Source organism: Oncorhynchus keta, unplaced genomic scaffold, assembly GCF_023373465.1.
Source record: "Oncorhynchus keta strain PuntledgeMale-10-30-2019 unplaced genomic scaffold, Oket_V2 Un_contig_7530_pilon_pilon, whole genome shotgun sequence".
Taxonomy (NCBI): Eukaryota; Metazoa; Chordata; class Actinopteri; order Salmoniformes; family Salmonidae; genus Oncorhynchus; species Oncorhynchus keta.
In genome coordinates, this window is record NW_026289513.1 from 64,080 (window position 1) to 87,456 (window position 23,377).

Below are 23,377 nucleotides of genomic sequence, written 5' to 3' on the forward strand. Positions count from 1 at the left end.
GTAACAAACATGAAACAAAACTGACCGGGTCGTAGATGGCTTCTCCACTGACCGTTTTAATACATTCTCCAAAACATTGATATTGTTCAGATCTCAAGTTCCTTTGTTCTACTATGAAACTCTCTATACCGAATGAAGGAGAGTGTCTCCTCCAGAAATTTACGACCTGAGATAACAGAACCTGGGTGTAGGAGGGAGAGAGGGGAAGCCACTACCCAAAGAGGGCCATGTCATGACAGTAGTTCAGTGTGTTTATTGCATTGTGGTGCAATACAGGACTCATCTGGAAAGATACCTTGGTCTCAGCATTGACTCCATGTCAAAATTACTTATGTAAATGATATTTCTTTATTTTTTATTTCAATTTCAATAAATGTAAAAAAAAAAAAATAATATTAATAATTCTAAAACATGTTTACTTTTGTCATTATGGGGTATTGTGTGTAGATGGGTGAAACAGAAACTATTATTTAATCCGTGATGAATTCAGGCTGTAACAACTAAATGTGTAATAAGTGAAAGGGTATGAATACTTTCTGAATGCACTGTATACCACAGGTAAATCACATGTTTGACTGCATGGGGCCTTGAACAGGATTATAGACTGAATGTTATGGCATTAGATATGTTGAAGGAGATTCTCTCCTCTATTCTAGTATAATCCTGCTTTTTGGAGGGACTTCTTCTCTGTCACATCACCACTAACTCTCCTCCCTCTCCGCCCTTCTCCTCTCCCCTGTCCGCCCCTCTTCACTCTCTCCGCCCTTCTCCTCTCCCCTGTCCGCATCTCTTCCCGCTCTTCTCTCCTCCCCTCTCCACCCTTCTCTCTCTCCTCTCTGCCCACTTCCCTCTCTCCTCTTCTCTCTATCCCTCCCCTCTTCTCTCTCCTCTCTTCTCCTCTTTCCCCCCACCCTCTCTTTCCTCTCTCTTCTCTCTCCTCTCTTCTCCTCTATCCCCCCTCCCCTCTCTCTCTTCCCCCTCTTCTCTCTCTCTTCTCCTCTATCCCCCTCTCCTCTCTCTTTCCCCCTCCTCTCTCTCTTCTCTCTCCTCTCCTCCTCTATCCCCCTCCCCTCTCTCTTCCCCCTTCCTCTTCTCTCTCTCCTCTCTTCTCCTCTATCCCCCTCCCCTCTCTCTTTCCCCTCTTCTCTCTCCTCTCTCCTCTCCAGGGTACTCCAGCTCGTTGGAGGGACTTCCACTCTGCCACCATCATTGGCACTAAGATGTTTGTGTTTGGAGGCAGAGCAGATCGCTTCGGTCCGTTCCACTCAAGTAATGAGATCTACTGCAACAAGATAAAGGTGTTTGATACAGAGACCAACAGCTGGCTGAACACTGCTACTGCTCAGCTCCCACCAGAGGGACGACGTAGCCACTCAGCCTGTAAGAGACACAGACAGACACACACACAGACAGACGTTGCATTTTTCAACCTTTTAACTGTTATTATAGCATTTTGGCAGCGTTGAACTCTAAAGCACTTTCAGTAATGAACCGTGGCAATTAAAAGACTTTAATGTCAATGCATTCATAAGTTCAACAGAGAAGACTTTAATGTCAATGCATTCATTATAAGTTCAACAGAGAAGACTTTAATGTCAATGCATTCATTATAAGTTCAACAGAGAAGACTTAAATGTCAATGCATTCATTATAAGTTCAACAGAGAAGACTAATGGTAATGCATTCATTATAAGTTCAACAGAGAAGGGTAAAATTGTCCCGCTTTCTTACTTTTATGATGTCATTATGTAATTGATTGCAGTTCTCTCCTCCATGACCTTTCAGTCTCGCTGTCATATGGGGTGTGTTTATGTGTTTTTAGGGCCCCACTGTTCCTGTTGGGGTGTTTTTAGGGCCCCACTATTCCTGTTGGGGTCTCTTTAGGGTCCCACTGCTCCTGTTGGGGTGTTTTAGGGCCCCACTGTTCCTGTTGGGGTGTTTTAGGGCCCCACTGCTCCTGTTGGGGTGTTTTTAGGGCCCCACTGTTCCTGTTGGGGTGTTTTTAGGGCCCCACTATTCCTGTTGGGGTCTCTTTAGGGTCCCACTGCTCCTGTTGGGGTGTTTTTAGGGCCCCACTGTTCCTGTTGGGGTGTCTTTAGGGCCCCACTGTTCCTGTTGGGGTGTTTTTAGGGCCCCACTGTTCCTGTTGGGGTGTCTTTAGGGCCCCACTGTTCCTGTTGGGGTGTTTTTAGGGCCCCACTGTTCCTGTTGGGGGTTTTTAGGGCCCCACTGTTCCTGTTGGGGTGTTTTTAGGGCCCCACTGTTCCTGTTGGGTTGTCTTTAGGGCCCCACTGTTCCTGTTGGGGTGTTTTTAGGGCACCACGGCTCCTGTTGGGGTGTCTTTAGGGCCCCACTGTTCCTGTTGGGTTGTCTTTAGGGCCCCACTGTTCCTGTTGGGGTGTCTTTAGGGCCCCACTGTTCCTGTTGGGGTGTCTTTAGGGCCCCACTGTTCCTGTTGGGGTGTCTTTAGGGCCCCACTGTTCCTGTTGGGGTGTCTTTAGGGCCCCACTGTTCCTGTTGGGTTGTCTTTAGGGCCCCACTGTTCCTGTTGGGGTGTCTTTAGGGCCCCACTGTTCCTGTTGGGTTGTCTTTAGGGCCCCACTGTTCCTGTTGGGGTGTCTTTAGGGCCCCACTGTTCCTGTTGGGGTGTCTTTAGGGCCCCACTGTTCCTGTTGGGGTGTCTTTAGGGCCCCACTGTTCCTGTTGGGGTGTCTTTAGGGCCCCACTGTTCCTGTTGGGGTGTCTTGAGGGCCCCACTGTTCCTGTTGGGGTGTCTTGAGGGCCTCACTGTTCCTGTTGGGGTGTCTTGAGGGCCCCACTGTTCCTGTTGGGGTGTCTTGAGGGCCCCACTGTTCCTGTTGGGTTGTCTTTAGGGTCCCACTGCTCCTGTTGGGTTGTTTTTAGGGCCCCACTGTTCCTGTTGGGTTGTTTATAGGGCCCCACTGTTCCTGTTGGGTTGTCTTTAGGGCCCCACTGTTCCTGTTGGGGTGTCTTTAGGGCCCCACTGTTCCTGTTCGGTTGTTTTTAGGGCCCCACTGTTCCTGTTGGGTTGTTTTTAGGGCCCCACTGTTCCTGTTGGGGTGTTTTTAGGGCCCCACTGTTCCTGTTGGGTTGTTTTTAGGGCCCCACTGTTCCTGTTGGGTTGTCTTTAGGGCCCCACTGTTCCTGTTGGGGTGTCTTTAGGGCCCCACTGTTCCTGTTGGGTTGTTTTTAGGGCCCCACTGTTCCTGTAGGGGTGTTTTTAGGGCCCCACTGTTCCTGTTGGGGTGTTTTTAGGGCCCCACTGTTCCTGTTGGGGTGTCTTTAGGGCCCCACTGTTCCTGTTGGGGTGTCTTTAGGGCCCCACTGTTCCTGTTGGGGTGTTTTTAGGGCCCCACTGTTCCTGTTGGGGTGTCTTTAGGGCCCCACTGTTCCTGTTGGGGTGTCTTTAGGGCCCCACTGTTCCTGTTGGGGTGTCTTTAGGGCCCCACTGTTCCTGTTGGGGTGTCTTTAGGGCCCCACGGCTCCTGTTGGGGTGTCTTTAGGGCCCCACTGTTCCTGTTGGGGTGTCTTTAGGGCCCCACTGTTCCTGTTGGGTTGTCTTTAGGGCCCCACTGTTCCTGTTGGGGTGTCTTTAGGGCCCCACTGTTCCTGTTGGGGTGTTTTTAGGGCCCCACTGTTCCTGTTGGGGTGTTTTTAGGGCCCCACTGTTCCTGTTGGGGTGTTTTTAGGGCCCCACTGTTCCTGTTGGGGTGTCTTTAGGGCCCCACTGTTCCTGTTGGGGTGTCTTTAGGGCCCCACTGTTCCTGTTGGGGTGTCTTTAGGGCCCCACTGTTCCTGTTGGGGTGTCTTTAGGGCCCCACTGTTCCTGTTGGGGTGTCTTTAGGGCCCCACTGTTCCTGTTGGGGTGTGTTTGTGTCTTTAGGGCCCCACGGCTCCTGTTGGGGTGTTTTTAGGGCCCCACTGTTCCTTTTGGGGTGTCTTTAGGGCCCTACTGTTCCTGTTGGGGTGTCTTGAGGGCCCCACTGTTCCTGTTGGGGTGTCTTGAGGGCCCCACTGTTCCTGTTGGGGTGTCTTGAGGGCCCCACTGTTCCTGTTGGGGTGTCTTGAGGGCCCCACTGTTCCTGTTGGGGTGTCTTGATGGCCCCACTGTTCCTGTTGGGGTGTCTTTAGGGCCCCACTGTTCCTGTTGGGGTGTCTTTAGGGCCCCACTGTTCCTGTTGGGGTGTCTTTAGGGCCCCACTGTTCCTGTTGGGGTGTCTTTAGGGCCCCACTGTTCCTGTTGGGGTGTCTTTAGGGCCCCACTGTTCCTGTTGGGGTGTCTTTAGGGCCCCACTGCTCCTGTAGGGGTGTCTTTAGGGTCCCACGGCTCCTGTTGGGGTGTCTTTAGGGCCCCACTGTTCCTTTGGGGTGTCTTTAGGGCCCCACTGTTCCTGTTGGGGTGTCTTGAGGGCCCCACTGTTCCTGTTGGGGTGTCTTGAGGGCCCCACTGTTCCTGTTGGGGTGTCTTGAGGGCCCCACTGTTCCTGTTGGGGTGTCTTGAGGGCCCCACTGTTCCTGTTGGGGTGTCTTGAGGGCCCCACTGTTCCTGTTGGGGTGTCTTGAGGGCCCCACTGTTCCTGTTGGGGTGTCTTGAGGGCCCCACTGTTCCTGTTGGGGTGTCTTTAGGGCCCCACTGTTCCTGTTGGGGTGTCTTTAGGGCTCCACTGTTCCTGTTGAGGTGTGTTTGTGTCTTTAGGGCCCCACTATTCCTGTTGAGGTGTGTTTGTGTCTTTAGGGCCCCACTATTCCTGTTGAGGTGTGTTTGTGTCTTTAGGGCTCCACTATTCCTGTTGAGGTGTGTTTGTGTCTTTAGGGCTCCACTATTCCTGTTGAGGTGTGTTTGTGTCTTTAGGGTGGGTGGCTGTGTGACCTTGATACTTGTCATATGAAGGAATATGTTTTTTAAACAGAAATACATTTCCCCTGTATGTTCATGTTATATTCATTTTCCTGTTTCCTTTTCCTCCAGTTTCCTACAACGGGGAGCTGTATATATTTGGGGGCTATAACGCTCGTCTGGACCGACACTTCAATGACCTCTGGAAGTTCAACCCAGGTGATCAACCGTTCTAAGAACATACAATTCTCCATCCATTCTACGCTCTGAGGTTTGGTAGGATACGTACGAGCTAGTGTTGTGTTGGTAGGACAGGCAGGGAGCTAGTGTTGTGTTGGTAGGACAGGCAGGGAGCTAGTGTTGTGTTGGTAGGAGTGGGTCTAGGGTGTCAGGTAAGGTGGAGATGATATGGTCCTTGACTAGTCTCTCAAAGCACTTCATGATGACGGAAGTGAGTGCTACGGGGCGGTAGTCGTTTAGCTCAGTTACCTTAGCTTTCTTGGGAACAGGAACAATGGTGGCCCTCTTGAAGCATGTGGGAACAGCAGACTGGTATAGGGATTGATTGAATATGTCCGTAAACACACCAGCCAGGTGGTCTGTACATGCTCTGAGGGCGCGGCTGGGGATGCCGTCTGGGAATGCAGCCTTGCGAGGGTTAACACGTTTAAATGTTTTCCTCTCGTCGGCTGCAGTGAAGGAGAGTCCGCATGTTTTAGTTGCGGGCCGTGTCAGTGGCACTGTATTGTCCTCAAAGCGGGCAAAAAAGTTATTTAGTCTGCCTGGGAGCAAGACATCCTGGTCCGTGACTGGGCTGGGTTTCTTCTTGTAGTCCGTGATTGACTGTAGACCCTGTCACATACCTCTTGTGTCCGAGCCGTTGAATTGAGATTCTACTTTGTCTCTGTATTGACGCTTAGCTTGTTTGATAGCCTTGCGGAGGGAATAGTTACACTGTTTGTATTCTGTCATGTTTCCAGTCACCTTGCCCTGATTACAAGCAGTGGTTCGCGCTTTCAGTTTCACTCAAATTCTGCCATCAATCCACGGTTTCTGGTTTGGGAATGTTTTAATCGTTGCTATGGGAACGACATCATCAACGGACGTTCTGATGAACTCGCAAACCGAATCAGCGTATTCGTCAATGTTGTCATCTGACTCAATACGGAACATATCCCAGTCCACGTGATGGAAGCAGTCTTGGAGTGTGGAATCAGATTGGTCGGACCAGCGTTGGACAGACCTCAGCGTGGGAGCTTCTTGTTTTAGTTTCTGTCTGTAGGCAGCGATCAGCAAAATGGAGTCGTAGTCAGCATTTCCGAAAGGAGGGCGGGGCAGGGCCTTATATGCGTCGCGGAAGTTAGAGTAACAATGATCCAAGGTTTTTCCAGCCCTGGTTGCGCAATCGATATGCTGATAAAATTTATGGAGTCTTGTTTTCAGATTAGCTTTGTTAAAATCCCCAGCTACCATGAATGCAGCCTCCGGATATATGGATTCCAGTTTGCAAAGAGTCAAATAAAGTTCGTTCAGAGCCATCGATGTGTCTGCTTGGGGGAATATATACGGCTGTGATTATAATCGAAGAGAATTCCCTTGGTAGATAATGTGGTCTACATTTGATTGTGAGGAATTCTAAATCAGGTGAACAGAAGGACTTGAATTCCTGTATGTTGTTGTGACCACACCACGTCCCGTTAACCATAAAGCATACGTCCCTGCCCCTCTTCTTACCAGAAAGATGTTTGTTTGGGTTGGTAGAACAGGCAGGGAGCTATTGTTGGGTTGGTAGGACAGGCAGGGAGCTAGTGTTGGGTTGGTAGGACAGTCATGTGGGTTGTTAGAACAGGCAGGGAGCTATTGTTGGGTTGGTAGGACAGGCAGGGAGCTAGTGTTGGGTTGGTAGGACAGTCATGTGGGTTGGTAGGACAGGCAGGGAGCTAGTGTTTGGTTGGTAGGACAGGCATGTGGGTTGGTAGGACAGGCAGGGAGCTAGTGTTGGGTTGGTAGGACAGGCATGTGGGTTGGGAGGACAGGCAGGGAGCTAGTGTTGGGTTGGGAGGACAGGCAGGGAGCTAGTGTTGGGTTGGGAGGACAGGCAGGGAGCTAGTGTTGGGTTGGTAGGACAGTCATGTGGGTTGGGAGGACAGGCAGGGAGCTAGTGTTGGGTTGGTAGGACAGGCATGTGGGTTGGGAGGACAGGCAGGGAGCTAGTGTTGGGTTGGTAGGACAGGCATGTGGGTTGGGAGGACAGGCAGGGAGCTAGTGTTGGGTTGGGAGGACAGGCAGGGAGCTAGTGTTGGGTTGGGAGGACAGGCAGGGAGCTAGTGTTGGGTTGGTAGGACAGTCATGTGGGTTGGGAGGACAGGCAGGGAGCTAGTGTTGGGTTGGTAGGACAGGCATGTGGGTTGGGAGGACAGGCAGGGAGCTAGTGTTGGGTTGGGAGGACAGGCATATGGGTTTGTTGGACAGACAGGGAGCTAGTGTTGGGTTGGTAGGACAGGCATGTGGGTTGGGAGGACAGTCATGTGGGTTTGTTGGACAGACAGGGAGCTAGTGTTGGGTTGGTAGGACAGGCATGTGGGTTGGGAGGACAGTCATGTGGGTTTGTTGGACAGACAGGGAGCTAGTGTTGGGTTGGTAGGACAGGCAGGGACTGAACATCGCGGGCCTGGGTAGGGTAGGGACTGACCGTTTCGGGTCTGTGCACTGCTTTTGACCAGGGCCTGTAGTGATCTATAGGGGATATGGTGCCATTTGGGGCACTGTGTCACTGAGCCATCTATTCCCGCTGTTCTAAATCTGTCCACTAGATGGCAGCACAACCTCTCTGTTCAGGCCTTGATCTATGGCGCTGAAAGGCTTGAACAGCTTGTTGCCATCGTGGGTCCATGGTGAAGCCTTATAAGGGATGATTGAATACTGAGCAGCCACACAGTCACTGATCTATCTGCCACACAGAGTGGAGAGAGAGAGAAAAAGAGGTTATGCTGTTTCTGATGCACAAAGTTCTATATTAATAAACTAATGTTGTCCTCCTGGCTGTAACCTCTCTCTCTGTCCTATCGTCCTCTTTGTCTGTTCTAAATAAAGGGACCAGATGAATGAATTGAAGAGTTCAATAGAGACTAGATCAGGTTTATGTAACATTAACTACCTGAGGCCGTCTACTTCTAAATAGAGATACAACACAGCCACCTACCTATTACCACCTCTATTACCTATTACCTATTACCCCATACCTATTACCACCTACCTTTTACCCCATACCTATTACCTATTACCACCTACCTATTACCCCATACCTATTACCACCTACCTATTACCACCTACCTATTACCCCATACCAATTACCACCTACCTTTTACCCATTACCTATTACCACCTACATATTACCCATTACCACTTACCTATTACCCCATACCTATTATCTATTACCCCATACCCATTACCTATTACCACCTACCTATTACCCATTACCACCTACCTATTACCCATAGCCATGACCTATTACCACCTACCTATTACCACCTACCTATTACCCATGACCTATTACCCCATACCTATTACCACCTACCTATTACCCCATACCCATGACCTATTACCACCTACCTATTACCCATTACCTATTACCCCATATCCATTACCTATTATCACCTACCTTTACCTATTACCACCTACCTATTACCCATTACCTATTACCACCTACCTATTACCCATTACCTATTACCCCATATCCATTACCTATAATCACCTACCTTTACCTATTACCACCTACCTATTACCCATTACCTATTACCACCTACCTATTACCCATTACCTATTACCACTTACCTATTACCTATTACCTATTACCGCCTACCTATTACCCATTACCGCCTACCTATTACCTATTACCGCCTACCTATTACCTATTACCACCTACCTATTACCCATTACCTATTACCACCTACCTATGACCTATTACCCCATACCCATTACCTATTACCACCTACCTATTACCACCTACTTATTACCCATTACCTATTACCACCTACCTATTACCACCTACTTATTACCCATTACCTATTACCACCTACCTATTACCACTTACCTATGACCTATTACCCCATACCCATTACCTATTACCACCGACCTATTACCACCGACCTATTACCACCGACATATTACCTATTACCCATCACCTATTACCACCTACCCATTACCCATGACCTATTACCACCTACCCATTACCCATGACCTATTACCACCTACCCATTACCCATGACCTATTACCACCTACCCATTACCCATGACCTATTACCACCTACCTATTACCACCTACCTATTACCACCTACCTATTACCACCTACCTATTACCACCTACCTATTACCACCTACCTATTACCACCTACCTATTACCACCTACCTATTACCACCTACCTATTACCACCTACCTATTACCTATTACCACCTACCCATTACCTATTAACACCTACCCATGACCTATTAACACCTACCCATGACCTATTAACACCTACCCATGACCTATTAACACCTACCCATGACCTATTACCACCTACCCATTACCACCTACCCATTACCACCTACCCATTAGCTATTAGCTATTACCCCATACCTATTACCCATTACCCCATACCTATTACCCATTACCCCATACCCATTACCTATTACCACCTACCTATTATCAATTTTTTATTTATTTTTATTTCACCTTTATTTAACCAGGTAGGCTAGTTGAGAACAAGTTCTCATTTGCAACTGCGACCTGGCCAAGATAAAGCATAGCAGTGTGAACAGACAACACAGAGTTACACATGGAGTAAACAATTAACAAGTCAATAACACAGTAGAAAAAAGGGGGAGTCTATATACAATGTGTGCAAAAGGCATGAGGAGGTAGGGGAATAATTACAATATTGCAGATTAACACTGGAGTGATAAATGATCAGATGTACAGGTGGGGATATTGGTGTGCAAAGAGCAGAAAAGTAAATAAATAAAAACTGTGGGGATGAGGTAGGTGAAAATGGGTGGGCTATTTACCAATAGATTATGTACAGCTGCAGCGATCGGTTAGCTGCTCAGATAGCTGATGTTTGAAGTTGGTGAGGGAGATAAAAGTCTCCAACTTCAGTGATTTTTGCAATTCGTTCCAGTCACAGGCAGCAGAGTACTGGAACGAAAGGCGGCCGAATGAGGTGTTGGCTTTATGGATGATCAGTGAGATACACCTGCTGGAGCGCGGGCTACGGATGGGTGTTGCCATCGTGACCAGTGAACTGAGATAAGGCGGAGCTTTACCTAGCATGGCCTTGTAGATGACCTGGAGCCAGAGGGTCTGGTGACGAATATGTAGCGAGGGCCAGCCGACTAGAGCATACAAGTCGCAGTGGTGGGTAGTATAAGGTGCTTTAGTGACAAAACGGATGGCACTGTGATAAACTGCATCCAGTTTGCTGAGTAGAGTGTTGGAAGCGATTTTGTAGATGACATCGCCGAAGTCGAGGATCGGTAGGATAGTCAGTTTTACTAGGGTAAGTTTGGCAGCGTGAGTGAAGGAGGCTTTGTTGTGGAATAGAAAGCCGACTCTTGATTTGATTTTCGATTGGAGATGTTTGATATGGGTCTGGATGGAGAGTTCCTCCGAGAGAGAGAAAGAAAGGAGAGAATTAGAGAACGCACACTTAGATTCACACAGGACACCGAATTAGGACAGGAGAAGTACTCCAGATTTAACAAACTGACCCCAGCCCCCCGACACAAACTACTGCAGCATAAATACTGGAGGCTGAGACAGGAGGGGACAGGAGACACTGTGGCCCCATCCGAGGACACCCCAGGACAGGGCCAAACAGGAAGGATATAACCCCACCCACTATTACCCATTACCTGTTACCCCATCCCATTACCTGTTACCACCTTCCTATTACCCATTACCTGTTACCACCTTCATATTACCCATTACCTATTACCACCTACCTATTACCCATTACCTATTACCACCTAGCTATTACCCATTACCCATTACCTATCACCACCTACCTATTACCTGTTACCCCATACCCATTACCTATTACCACCTAGCTATTACCCATTACCCATTACCTATTACCACCTACCTATTACCACCTACCTATTACATATTGCCACCTACCCCATACCCATTACCTATTACCCCATACCCATTACCTATTACCACCTTCCTATTACCCATTACCTATTACCCCATATCCATTACCTATTACCACCTACCTATTACCCATTACCTGTTACCCCATACCCATTACCTGTTACCACCTACCTATTACCCATTACCTATTACCACCTAGCTATTACCCATTACCTATTACCCCATACCCATTACCTATCACCACCTACCTATTACCTATTACCCCATATCCATTACCTATTACCACCTACCTATTACATATTGCCACCTACCTATTACCCATGACCTATTACCCCATACCCATTACCTATTGCCACCTACATATTACCTATTACCGCCTTCCTATTACCACCTTCCTATTACCCATTACCTATTACCCCATACCCATTACCTATTACCTATTACCCCATACCCACTACCTATTACCACCTAGCTATTACCATGACCTATTACCACCTACCTATTAACCATTACCTATTACCACCTACCTATTAACCATTACCTATTACCACCTACCTATTAACCATTACCTATTACCACCTACCTATTAACCATTACCTATTACCACCTACCTATTAACCATTACCTATTACCACCTACCTATTAACCATTACCTATTACCACCTACCTATTAACCATTACCTATTACCCCATACCCATTACCTATTACCACCTACCTATTACCCATTACCTATTGCCCCACACCCATTACCACCTACCTATTACCCATTACCACCTACCTATTACCCCATACCCATTACCTATTACCACCTACCCATTACCTATTACCCCATACCCATTACCACCTATCTATTACCCATTACCTATTACCCCATACCATTACCTATTACCACCTACCTATTACCCCATACCCACTACCTATTACCCATTACCTATTACCCCATACCCACTACCTATTACCCATTACCTATTACCTCATACCCATTACCTATTACCACCTACCTATTACCTATTACCCCATATCCATGACCTATTACCACCTACCTATTACCCATTACCTATTACCCCATACCCATGACCTATTACCACCCACCTATTACCCCATATCCATTACCTATTACCACCTACCTATTACCCCATACCCATTACCTATTACCACCTACTTATTACTCATAACCTATTGCCCCATATCCATTACCTATTACCACCTACCTATTACCCCATACCCATGACCTATTACCACCCACCTATTACCCATTACCCCATACCCATGACCTATTACCCCATACACATGACCTATTACCACCTACCTATTACCGTGACCTTACTTTTCAACCATTTGGCAGATTTGGTCCTTATTAGGATCCCCATTTAGCAGATGGTAATTGGTCCTTATTAGGATCCTCATTTAGCAGATGGTAATTGGTCCTTATTCGGATCCTCATTTAGCAGATGGTAATTGGTCCTTATTAGGATCCTCATTTAGCAGATGGTAATTGGTCCTTATTAGGATCCTCATTTAGCAGATGGTAATTGGTCCTTATTCGGATCCTCATTTAGCAGATGGTAATTGGTCCTTATTAGGATCCTCATTTAGCAGATGGTAATTGGTCTTTATTAGGATCCTCATTTAGCAGATGGTAATGGGTCCTTATTAGATCCTCATTTAGCAGGTGGTAATTGGTCCTTATTAGGATCCTCATTTAGCAGGTGGTAATTGGTCCTTATTAGGATCCTCATTTAGCAGATGGTAATGGGTCTTTATTAGGATCCTCATTTAGCAGATGGTAATTGGTCTTTATTAGGATCCTCATTTAGCAGATGGTAATTGGTCCTTATTAGGATCCTCATTTAGCAGATGGTAATTGGTCTTTATTAGGATCCTCATTTAGCAGATGGTAATTGGTCCTTATTAGGATCCTCATTTAGCAGGTGGTAATTGGTCTTTATTAGGATCCTCATTTAGCAGATGGTAATTGGTCCTTATTAGGATCCTCATTTAGCAGATGGTAATTGGTCCTTATTAGGATCCTCATTTAGCAGATGGTAATTGGTCCTTATTAGGATCCTCATTTAGCAGATGGTAATTGGTCCTTATTAGATCCTCATTTAGCAGATGGTAATTGGTCTTTATTGGGGTCCCCATTTAGCAGATGGTAATTGGTCCTTATTAGGATCCTCATTTAGCAGATGGTAATTGGTCCTTTTAGGATCCTCATTTACCCCTGCAAAAGCATCAACTAATCTTCCTGGGGTCCACATGACATAATACATAGTACAGAACATTATTAGTCAAGGACTCAAATGCATTTAAAATGTCAAACAGCCTACATATTAGTCCTCCACACAATATCTAGGTCTAATACATAGTGCAGTGTTAATTACAATACATGATTACTGGAGCAATTAGGGGTAAGTGCCTTGCTCAATGGCACTTAGGCAGATCTTCCACCAGATATGCTCAGGATTCAAACCAGCAACCTTTTGGTTACTGGCCCAATGCGCTTAACCACTAGGCTACCAATCAATTAATTTTGTTTTTGCTCTCTAAATCACACATAATATGACCTGGCTGCACCACTATGTAGAAACAAGTTCATGGCTTTTGTATTATTTTAAAAGCATCAATCAAGGGATTTTTTTGGTCTAGAGGAAAATGCTAGTTACTGAACAGGTGTTCAAAAATCTCTGAGTTCAAAGGGGGGCATAATATATATATATTTCCACCTTTATTTAACCAGGTAGGCCAGTTGAGAACACCTTTATTTAACCAGGTAGGCTAGTTGAGAACAAGTTTGGCAGAAACAACAGCAGTGTGACACAGACAACAACACAGAGTTACACATAAACACGCCAATAACACAATAAACAAGTCAATGACGCAGTCGAAAAAAGAAAGTCTATATACAATGTGTGCAAAATGCATGAGGAGGTAAGGGAATAAATAGGCCGTAGGAGCAAATAATTACAATTTATCAGATTAACACAGGAGTGATAAATGATCAGATGACCATGTGCAAGTAGAGATATTGGTGTGCAAAAGAGCAGAAAAGTAAATGAAATAAAAACAGTATGGGGATGAGGCAGGTAGATTGGGTGGGCTATATACCGATGGACTATGTACAGCTGCAGTGATCGGTTAGCTGCTCAGATAGCTGGTGAGGGAGGGTGTTGTTATCGTGACCAGTGAACTGAGATAAGGCAGAGCTTTACCTAGCATAGACTTATAGATGACCTGGAGCCAGTTGGTCTGGCGACTAATATGTAGCGAGGGCCAGCCGACTAGAGCATACAGGTCACAGTGGTGGGTGATATAAGGTGCTTTAGTAACAAAACGGATGGCACTGTGATAAACTGCATCCAGTTTGCTGAGTAGAGTATTGGAAGCTATTTTGTAGATGATATCGCCGAAGTCTAGGATCGGTAGGATAGTCAGTTTTACTAGGGTAAGTTTGGCGGCGTGAGTGAAAAATTCTGTTGCGAAATAGAAAGCCTATTCTAGATATGATTTTTGATTGGAGATGTTTAATATGAGTCTGGAAGGAGAGTTTACAGTCTAGCCAGACACCTAGGTATTTGTAGTTCTCCACATCATCTAAGTCAGAACCGTCCAGGGTAGTGATGCTAGTCGGGCGTGCGGGTGCAGGCAGCGAATGGTTGAAAAGCATGCATTTGGTTTTACTAGCGTTTAAGAGCAGTTGGAGGCCACGGAAGGTGTGTTGTATGGCATTGAAGCTCGTTTGGAGGTTAGTTAGCACAGTGTCCAAGGAAGGGCCAGAAGTATACACAATCCCCTCCAGACCCCTGCCGTACTCAGAAGGAAAAGCCCAGGGAGATCCCTAGTAGGCTACTTTGTATTTTTTGGGAAAGCTTTTCCATCCTATAAGAAAAAGAAACGCACACCTATTTAGACGAGGTGCTGGCTAGCGGAGTAGAAAACTGGAAAATAAAAGAGAGCCGCTCTAGGAGCTCAGATGCAAAAATGTAATTACCAACCTTTTGACAGCCAAGCTGTCTTCATCAGGGTATAATCACAAACACTGCGGGATGACTAGTTTATGTAGTGCCAAAACACACAGGTGTCTGTAATCATGGCCAAGAGTGGCCTAATATTCTGTAGCTCAGTTGGTAGAGCATGGCGCTTGTAACGCCAGGGTAGTGGGTTCGATTCCCGGGACCACCCATACGTAGAATGTATGCACACATGACGACTGTAAGTCGCTTTGGATAAAAGCGTCTGCTAAATGGCATATATTATTATTATTATATTATTATATATTAATATCATTGGTTAATAATCAAATATTAAAATGTCATACAAAGAACAGCATACAAACAACAAATGGAGAGCATACGATCATAGATTCATTTGACTACACAAGCGTGGTATAGGTGTCCTATAGGGCAGGTAGTTTGACCCCGGTGATGCGTTGTGCAGACCTCACTACCCTCTGGAGAGCCTTACGGTTGTGGGCGGAGCAGTTGCCGTACCAGGCGGTGATACAGCCTGACAGGATGCTCGATTGTGCATCTGTAGACGTTTGAGAGGGTTTTGGATGACAAGCCAAATTTCTTCTGCCTACTTGTGCCTTCTTCACCACACTGTCTGTGTGGGTGGACCATTTCAGTTTGTCCGTGATGTGTATGCAGAGGGACTTAAAACTTACTACCCTCTCCCTCTGCTGTTTCCTGAAGTCCACGATCATCTCCTTTGTTTTGTTGACGTTGAGAGTGAGGTTATTTTCCTGACAACACACTCCAAGGGCCTTCACCTCCTTCCTGTAGGCCGCCTCGTCGTGGGCCTAACACTGTTGTGTCGTCTGCAAACTTGATGATCGAGTTGGAGGCGTGCTTGTCCATGCAGTCATGGGTGAACAGGGAGTACAGGAGGGGGCTGAGAACGCAGTCTTGAGGCCCCAGTGTTGAGGATCAGCGAAGATGAAATGCCATGGTGTGGTGGATAAACATGATTGTGTGTGTGTGTCCTCCAGGCGTTCTCATGGAAGAAGGTGGAGCCTCAGGGTAAAGGTCCGTGCCCCAGGAGGAGACAGTGCTGCTGTTTGGTGGGAGATCGTATCATCCTGTTTGGAGGAACCAGGTAAGGGGCAGTAGTTTTTAGTACACATCATAGTAGTCTTTGGCGGTTTGTCACACAGACCTTGTGCCTTACTGGGATATTCAGTAATACTGGCACTGAACAGAAGGGGCGCTGTTTTCAAACCCCACTCATACTCTGTAATCTGAAGGTTTAGCAATGCTAACAAGTACATGTAAATCCCCATAGAGAAAGCTACCTAAATGCTAACGAAAGCATTGCGAACATTTTCTACAGTCTCTGACCTAAAGTATTTGCAGGACAGACATCCCAACTCCATAAAGTTATACAAGTAACTAAAATATGCTACTCACTGTTTGCTCCATGCCCAAAACAGATAGTAGACAACATGGCTCTTTATCCAGGAGGGAATTCTCTGCTGTTACCAAGAAAATTGATTTGGGAAGTAGTGAACTAGTTCCTAAATTAACAAACCAAATGCACAACGGCAGAGCATTTAGCATATTTTAGACAGTTAGCTTAATAGTTATCAGATATCTAGCTGGCAAACATCAAGTTGTGCATTCTCTCCTGTAACTAGATCAGCTGGCACATGCTGCACAACTTTATCTTTTAGGCTTAAAAATAAAATGGAACCTTTTTATTTGACTCCCAAGGCTCTGGTCTCGTCGTTGTGCTTGTTAACAAACACCACATGTATGGGAACTACCAGTAAGATTCAAAATCAAACAATATATGACAGGTGAAATGAAGAACACAACCCTTTTTGTCTCATAACGTGTTGCACAAGTCGACTTCGATATTCACTTAAAAAGTAGCTACAAATATTCACATTTATAAAAAATATTTAAATAAATATTTTTAACAGCTCAGAGTCCCAGCCCCCATGTCTTCCAGCCCCAACCCTGCTCAGCCCACCTCTGAACCCCACTGAGACAGCCTGATACTGGGGATAACAGCTCAGTCCCAGCCCCCATGTCTTCCAACCCTGCTCAGCCCACCTCTGAACCCCACTGAGACAGCCTGATACTGGGGATAACAGCTCAGTCCCAGCCCCCATGTCTTCCAACCCTGCTCAGCCCACCTCTGAACCCCACTGAGACAGCCTGATACTGGGGATAACAGCTCAGTCCCAGCCCCCATGTCTTCCAACCCTGCTCAGCCCACCTCTGAACCCCACTGAGACAGCCTGATACTGGGGATAACAGCTCAGTCCCAGCCCCCATGTCTTCCAGCCCCAGCCCTGCTCAGCCCACCTCTGAACCCCACAGCCTGATACTGGGGATAACAGCTCATAACAGCTCAGAGCCTTACCCTGCTGGAAGGGCACGGCTGAAGTTTTCTACACTGACATCATTAGCTTTCACCTGCAGGAGAAAGTGTTTGATAAAATATTTTTATTAGAATGACTGGTGTTATTGGTCATGTAATGACAGGTGTTATTGGTCATGTAATGACTGGTGTTATTGGTCATGTAATGACTGGTGTTATTGGTCATGTAATGACTGGTGTTATTGGTCATGTAATGACAGGTGTTATTGGTCATGTAATGACTGGTGTTATTGGTCATGTAATGACTGGTGTTATTGGTCATGTAATGACTGGTGTTATTGGTCATGTAATGACTGGTGTTATTGGTCATGTAATGACTGGTGTTATTGGTCATGTAATGACAGGTGTTATTGGTCATGTAATGACAGGTGTTATTGGTCATGTAATGACAGGTGTTATTGGTCATGTAATGACTGTGGTGGTGGTGTTATTGGTCATGTAATGACTGGTGTTATTAGTCATGTAATGACTGTGGTGTTATTGGTCATGTAATGACTGGTGTTATTGGTCATGTAATGACTGGTGTTATTGGTCATGTAAAAACAGGTGTTATTGGTCATCTAATGACTGGTGTTATTGGTCATGTAATGACTGGTGTTATTGGTCATGTAATGACTGGTGTTATTGGTCATGTAATGACTGGTGTTATTGGTCATGTAATGACTGGTGTTATTGGTCATGTAATGACTGGTGTTATTGGTCATGTAATGACTGGTGTTATTGGTCATGTAATGACTGGTGTTAATGATTGGTCATGTAATGACTGGTGTTATTGGTCATGTAATGACTGGTGTTATTGGTCATGTAATGACTGGTGTTATTGGTCATGTAATGACTGGTGTTATTGGTCATGTAATGACTGGTGTTATTAGTCATGTAATGACTGTGGTCATGTGGTGTTATTAGTCATGTAATGACTGTGGTGGTGTTATTGGTCATGTAATGACTGGTGTTATTGGTCATGTAATGACTGGTGTTATTGGTCATGTAATGACTGGTGTTATTGGTCATGTAATGACTGGTGTTATTGGTCATGTAATGACTGGTGTTATTGGTCATGTAATGACTGGTGTTATTGGTCATGTAATGACTGGTGTTATTGGTCATGTAATGACTGGTGTTATTGGTCATGTAATGACTGGTGTTATTGGTCATGTAATGACTGTGGTGGTGCTATTGGTCATGTAATGACTGGTGTTATTGGTCATGTAATGACTGGTGTTATTGGTCATGTAATGACTGGTGTTATTGGTCATGTAATGACAGGTGTTATTGGTCATGTAATGACTGGTGTTATTGGTCATGTAATGACTGGTGTTATTGGTCATGTAATGACTGGTGTTATTGGTCATGTAATGACTGGTGTTATTGGTCATGTAATGACTGTGGTGGTGTTATTGGTCATGTAATGACTGTGGTGGTGCTATTGGTCATGTAATGACTGTGGTGGTGCTATTGGTCATGTAATGACTGGTGTTATTGGTCATGTAATGACTGGTGTTATTGGTCATGTAATGACTGGTGTTATTGGTCATGTAATGACTGGTGTTATTGGTCATGTAATGACTGGTGTTATTGGTCATGTAATGACTGGTGTTATTGGTCATGTAATGACTGGTGTTATTGGTCATGTAATGACTGGTGTTATTGGTCATGTAATGACTGGTGTTATTGGTCATGTAATGACTGGTGTTATTGGTCATGTAATGACTGGTGTTATTGGTCATGTAATGACTGGTGTTATTGGTCATGTAATGACTGGTGTTATTGGTCATGTAATGACTGGTGTTATTGGTCATGTAATGACTGGTGTTATTGGTCATGTAATGACTGGTGTTATTGGTCATGTAATGACTGGTGTTATTGGTCATGTAATGACTGGTGTTATTGGTCATGTAATGACTGGTGTTATTGGTCATGTAATGACTGGTGTTATTGGTCATGTAATGACTGGTGTTATTGGTCATGTAATGACTGGTGTTATTGGTCATGTAATGACTGGTGTTATTGGTCATGTAATGACTGGTGTTATTGGTCATGTAATGACTGGTGCTATTGGTCATGTAATGACTGGTGCTATTGGTCATGTAATGACTGGTGCTATTGGTCATGTAATGACTGGTGCTATTGGTCATGTAATGACTGGTGCTATTGGTCATGTAATGACTGTGGTGGTGCTATTGGTCATGTAATGACTGTGGTGGTGCTATTGGTCATGTAATGACTGTGGTGGTGTTATTATATTGGCTGTGGTGTTATTGGTCATGTGATGACTGTGGTGGTGTTATTATATTGGCTGTGGTGTTATTGGTCATGTAATGACTGGTGCTATTGGTCATGTAATGACTGGTGCTATTGGTCATGTAATGACTGTGGTGGTGCTATTGGTCATGTAATGACTGTGGTGGTGCTATTGGTCATGTAATGACTGTGGTGGTGTTATTATATTGGCTGTGGTGTTATTGGTCATGTGATGACTGCGTTCTGTGGGACTTCCCCTGGGATTTAGTTAGAAGGATAGTCTTACAGGAGTCATGATTTCCTGTCGTCAGGCAGCAGATAGGGAGGGGTCATGGTGTGGGTAAGATAGGGAAAACAAGCGTCTTTGTGATAGTCTGTTGTCTGACCAGGGGAGGAAATACAACACCTCTCGTCTCAGACAGACAGGCAGATGGGCTGATGACCTGGTCCTGTGGTAGGATCCCTTTATCTATATCTATCTACAGCCTACCGTTGTATCCACACACACCTACACACATCCACACACACCTACACACATCCACACACACCTACACACATCCACACACACCTACACACATCCACACACACCTACACACATCCACACACACCTACACACATCCACACACACCTACACACATCCACACACACCTACACACATCCACACACACCTACACACATCCACACACACCCACACACACCCACACACATCCACACACACCCACACACATCCACACACACCCACACACATCCACACACACCTACACACATCCACACACACCTACACACATCCACACACACCTACACACACACACCCACACACACCTACACACACATATCCACACACACCTACACACACACCCACACACACCTACACACACATATCCACACACACCTACACACACCTACACACACATACACACACATATCCACACACACCCACACACATCCACACACATCCACACACATCCACACACATCCACACACACCCACACACACCTACACACACCTACACACACATATCCACACACCTACACACACCTACACACATCCACACACATCCACACACATCCACACACATCCACACACATCCACACACATCCACACACACCTACACACCTACACACCTACACACACCTACACACATCCACACACATCCACACACCTACACACACCTACACACATCCACACACACCTACACACACCTACACACATCCACACATCCACACACATCCACACACATCACACACATCCACACACACCTACACACATCCACACACATCACACACATCCACACACACCTACACACATCCACACACATCCACACACATCCACACACACCTACACACATCCACACACACCTACACACCTACACACCTACACACATCCACACACACCTACACACATCCACACACATCCACACACACCCACACACACCTACACACATCCACACACATCCACACACATCCACACACACCTACACACATCCACACACATCCACACACATCCACACACATCCACACACATCACACACATCCACACACATACACCTACACACATCCACACACCTACACACACCTACACACACCTACACACATCCACACACATCCACACACACCTACACACACACCTACACACACCTACACACATCCACACACATCCACACACATCCACACACACCTACCACACACCTGTGGTCCTGTAGCTCAGTTGGTAGAGCATGGCGCTTGTAACGCCAGGGTAGTGGGTTCGATCCCCGGGACCACCCATACGTAGAATGTACGCTTTGGATAAAAGCGTCTGCTAAATGGCATATTTTTTTTTTTTTTTTTTTTTTTTTTTACACACCTACACACCTACACACCTACACACCTACACACCTACACACATCCACACACACCTACACACATCCACACATCCACACCTACACACATCCACACCTACACACCTACACACATCCACACACACCTATTCACCTCCACACCTACACACATCCACACACACCTACACACATCCACACCTACACACATCCACACACACCTATTCACCTCCACACCTACACACATCCACACACACCTATTCACCTCCACACCTACACACATCCACACACACCTATTCACCTCCACACCTACACTAGAGGTCGACCGAATATGATTTTTCAACGCCGATACCTATACCGATTAATCGGCTGATTTAAAAACTTTTTCTTTTTGTAATAATGACAATTACAACAATACTGAATGAACACTTATTTTAACTTAATATATTACATAATTAAAATCTATTTAGCTTCAAATAAATAATGAAACATGTTCAATTTTATTTAAATAATGCAAGAACAAAGTGTTGGAGAAGAAAGTAAAAGTGCAATATGTGCCATGTAAGAAAGCTAACGTTTCAGTTCCTTGCCCAGAACATGAGAACATATGAAAGCTGGTGGTTCCTTTTAACATTAGTCTTCAATATTCCCAGTTAAGAAGTTTTAGGTTGTAGTTATTATAGGAATTATAGGACAATTTCTCTCTATAGCATTTGTATTTCATTAACCTTTGACAATTGGATGTTCTTATAGGCACTTTAGTATTGCCAGTGTAACAGTATAGCTTCCGTCCCTCTCCTCGCTCCTCCCTGGGCTCGAACTATTAGTGCACAACCCGCTAACTAGCGAGTCATTTCACATCGGTTACACCAGCCTAATCTCGGGAGTTGGTAGGCTTGAAGTCATAAACCGCTCAATGCTTGAAGCACAACGAAGAGCTGCTGTCATACGCAGGAAAGTGCTGTTTGAATTAATGCTTACGAGCCTGCTGCCTACCACCGCTCAGACTGCTCTATCAAATCATAGACTTAATTATAACATAATAACACAGAAATACGAGCATTTGGTCATTAATATGGTCGAATACAGAAACTTTAATCTCAAAAACAAGACATTTATTCTTTCAGTGAAATACGGAACCGTTCCGTATTTTATCTAACGGGTGGCATCCATCAGTCTAATTATTCCTGTTACATTGCACAAACTTCAATGTTATATCATAATTACGTACAATTCTGGCAAATTAGGCGGCCCAAAACTGTTGCATATATACTGACTCTGCGTGCAATGAACGCAAGAGAAGTGACACAATTTCACCTGGTTAATATTGCCTGCTAACCTGGATTTAAATATGCAGATTAAAAAATATATTCTTCTGTGTATTGATTTTAAGAAAGGCATTGATGTTTATGGTTAGGCACACGTTGTTTTTATAAGATAAGTTTAATGCTAGCTAGCAACTTACCTTACCTTGGCTTCATGCATTCGCGTAACAGGCAGTCTCCTTGTGGAGTGCAATGAGAGGCAGGTGGTTAGAACTTTGGACTAGTTAACTGTAAGGTTGCAAGATTGAATCCCCCGAGCTGACAAGGTAAACATCTGTCATTCTGCCCCTGAACAAGGCAGTTAACCCACCGTTCCTAGGCCGTCATTGAAAATAAGAATGTGTTGACTTGTCTAGTTAAATAAAGGTAAAATGAAGTAGTTAAAAAAAAGTCAATTAAATACCGATTTCCGATTGTTCTGAAAACTTGAAATCTTGAAAGCCGGACCCTAAAAACAACTGTCCCCAGCGCCCCTCCCCCTTACCACTCCCTTGCGCGCCCCCTCCCCTGCCGACCACCGCGCGCCCCTTACCACTCGCTCCCCCCTTATCACTTGCTCCCCCTCTCCCCTTACCACTCGTGCGCCCCCCTCCCCCGACCACTCTTGCCCCCTCCC

At 45.6% G+C, this 23,377-nt stretch overlaps 1 protein-coding gene across 1 annotated transcript in view; it reads left to right on the plus strand.

The window, feature by feature from the left end:
• The window catches only part of LOC118378033 (kelch domain-containing protein 3), a 52,982-nt gene extending 47,888 nt beyond the window's left edge, over positions 1-5,094 (plus strand). The window contains exons 7-8 of the mRNA XM_052511788.1: positions 1,167-1,380; positions 4,991-5,094. Of these exons, the coding sequence (XP_052367748.1) occupies positions 1,167-1,380; positions 4,991-5,094 (318 nt within the window). The remainder of the gene's footprint in view (positions 1-1,166; positions 1,381-4,990) is intronic.
• The last annotated feature ends 18,283 nt before the right edge of the window (positions 5,095-23,377 follow it).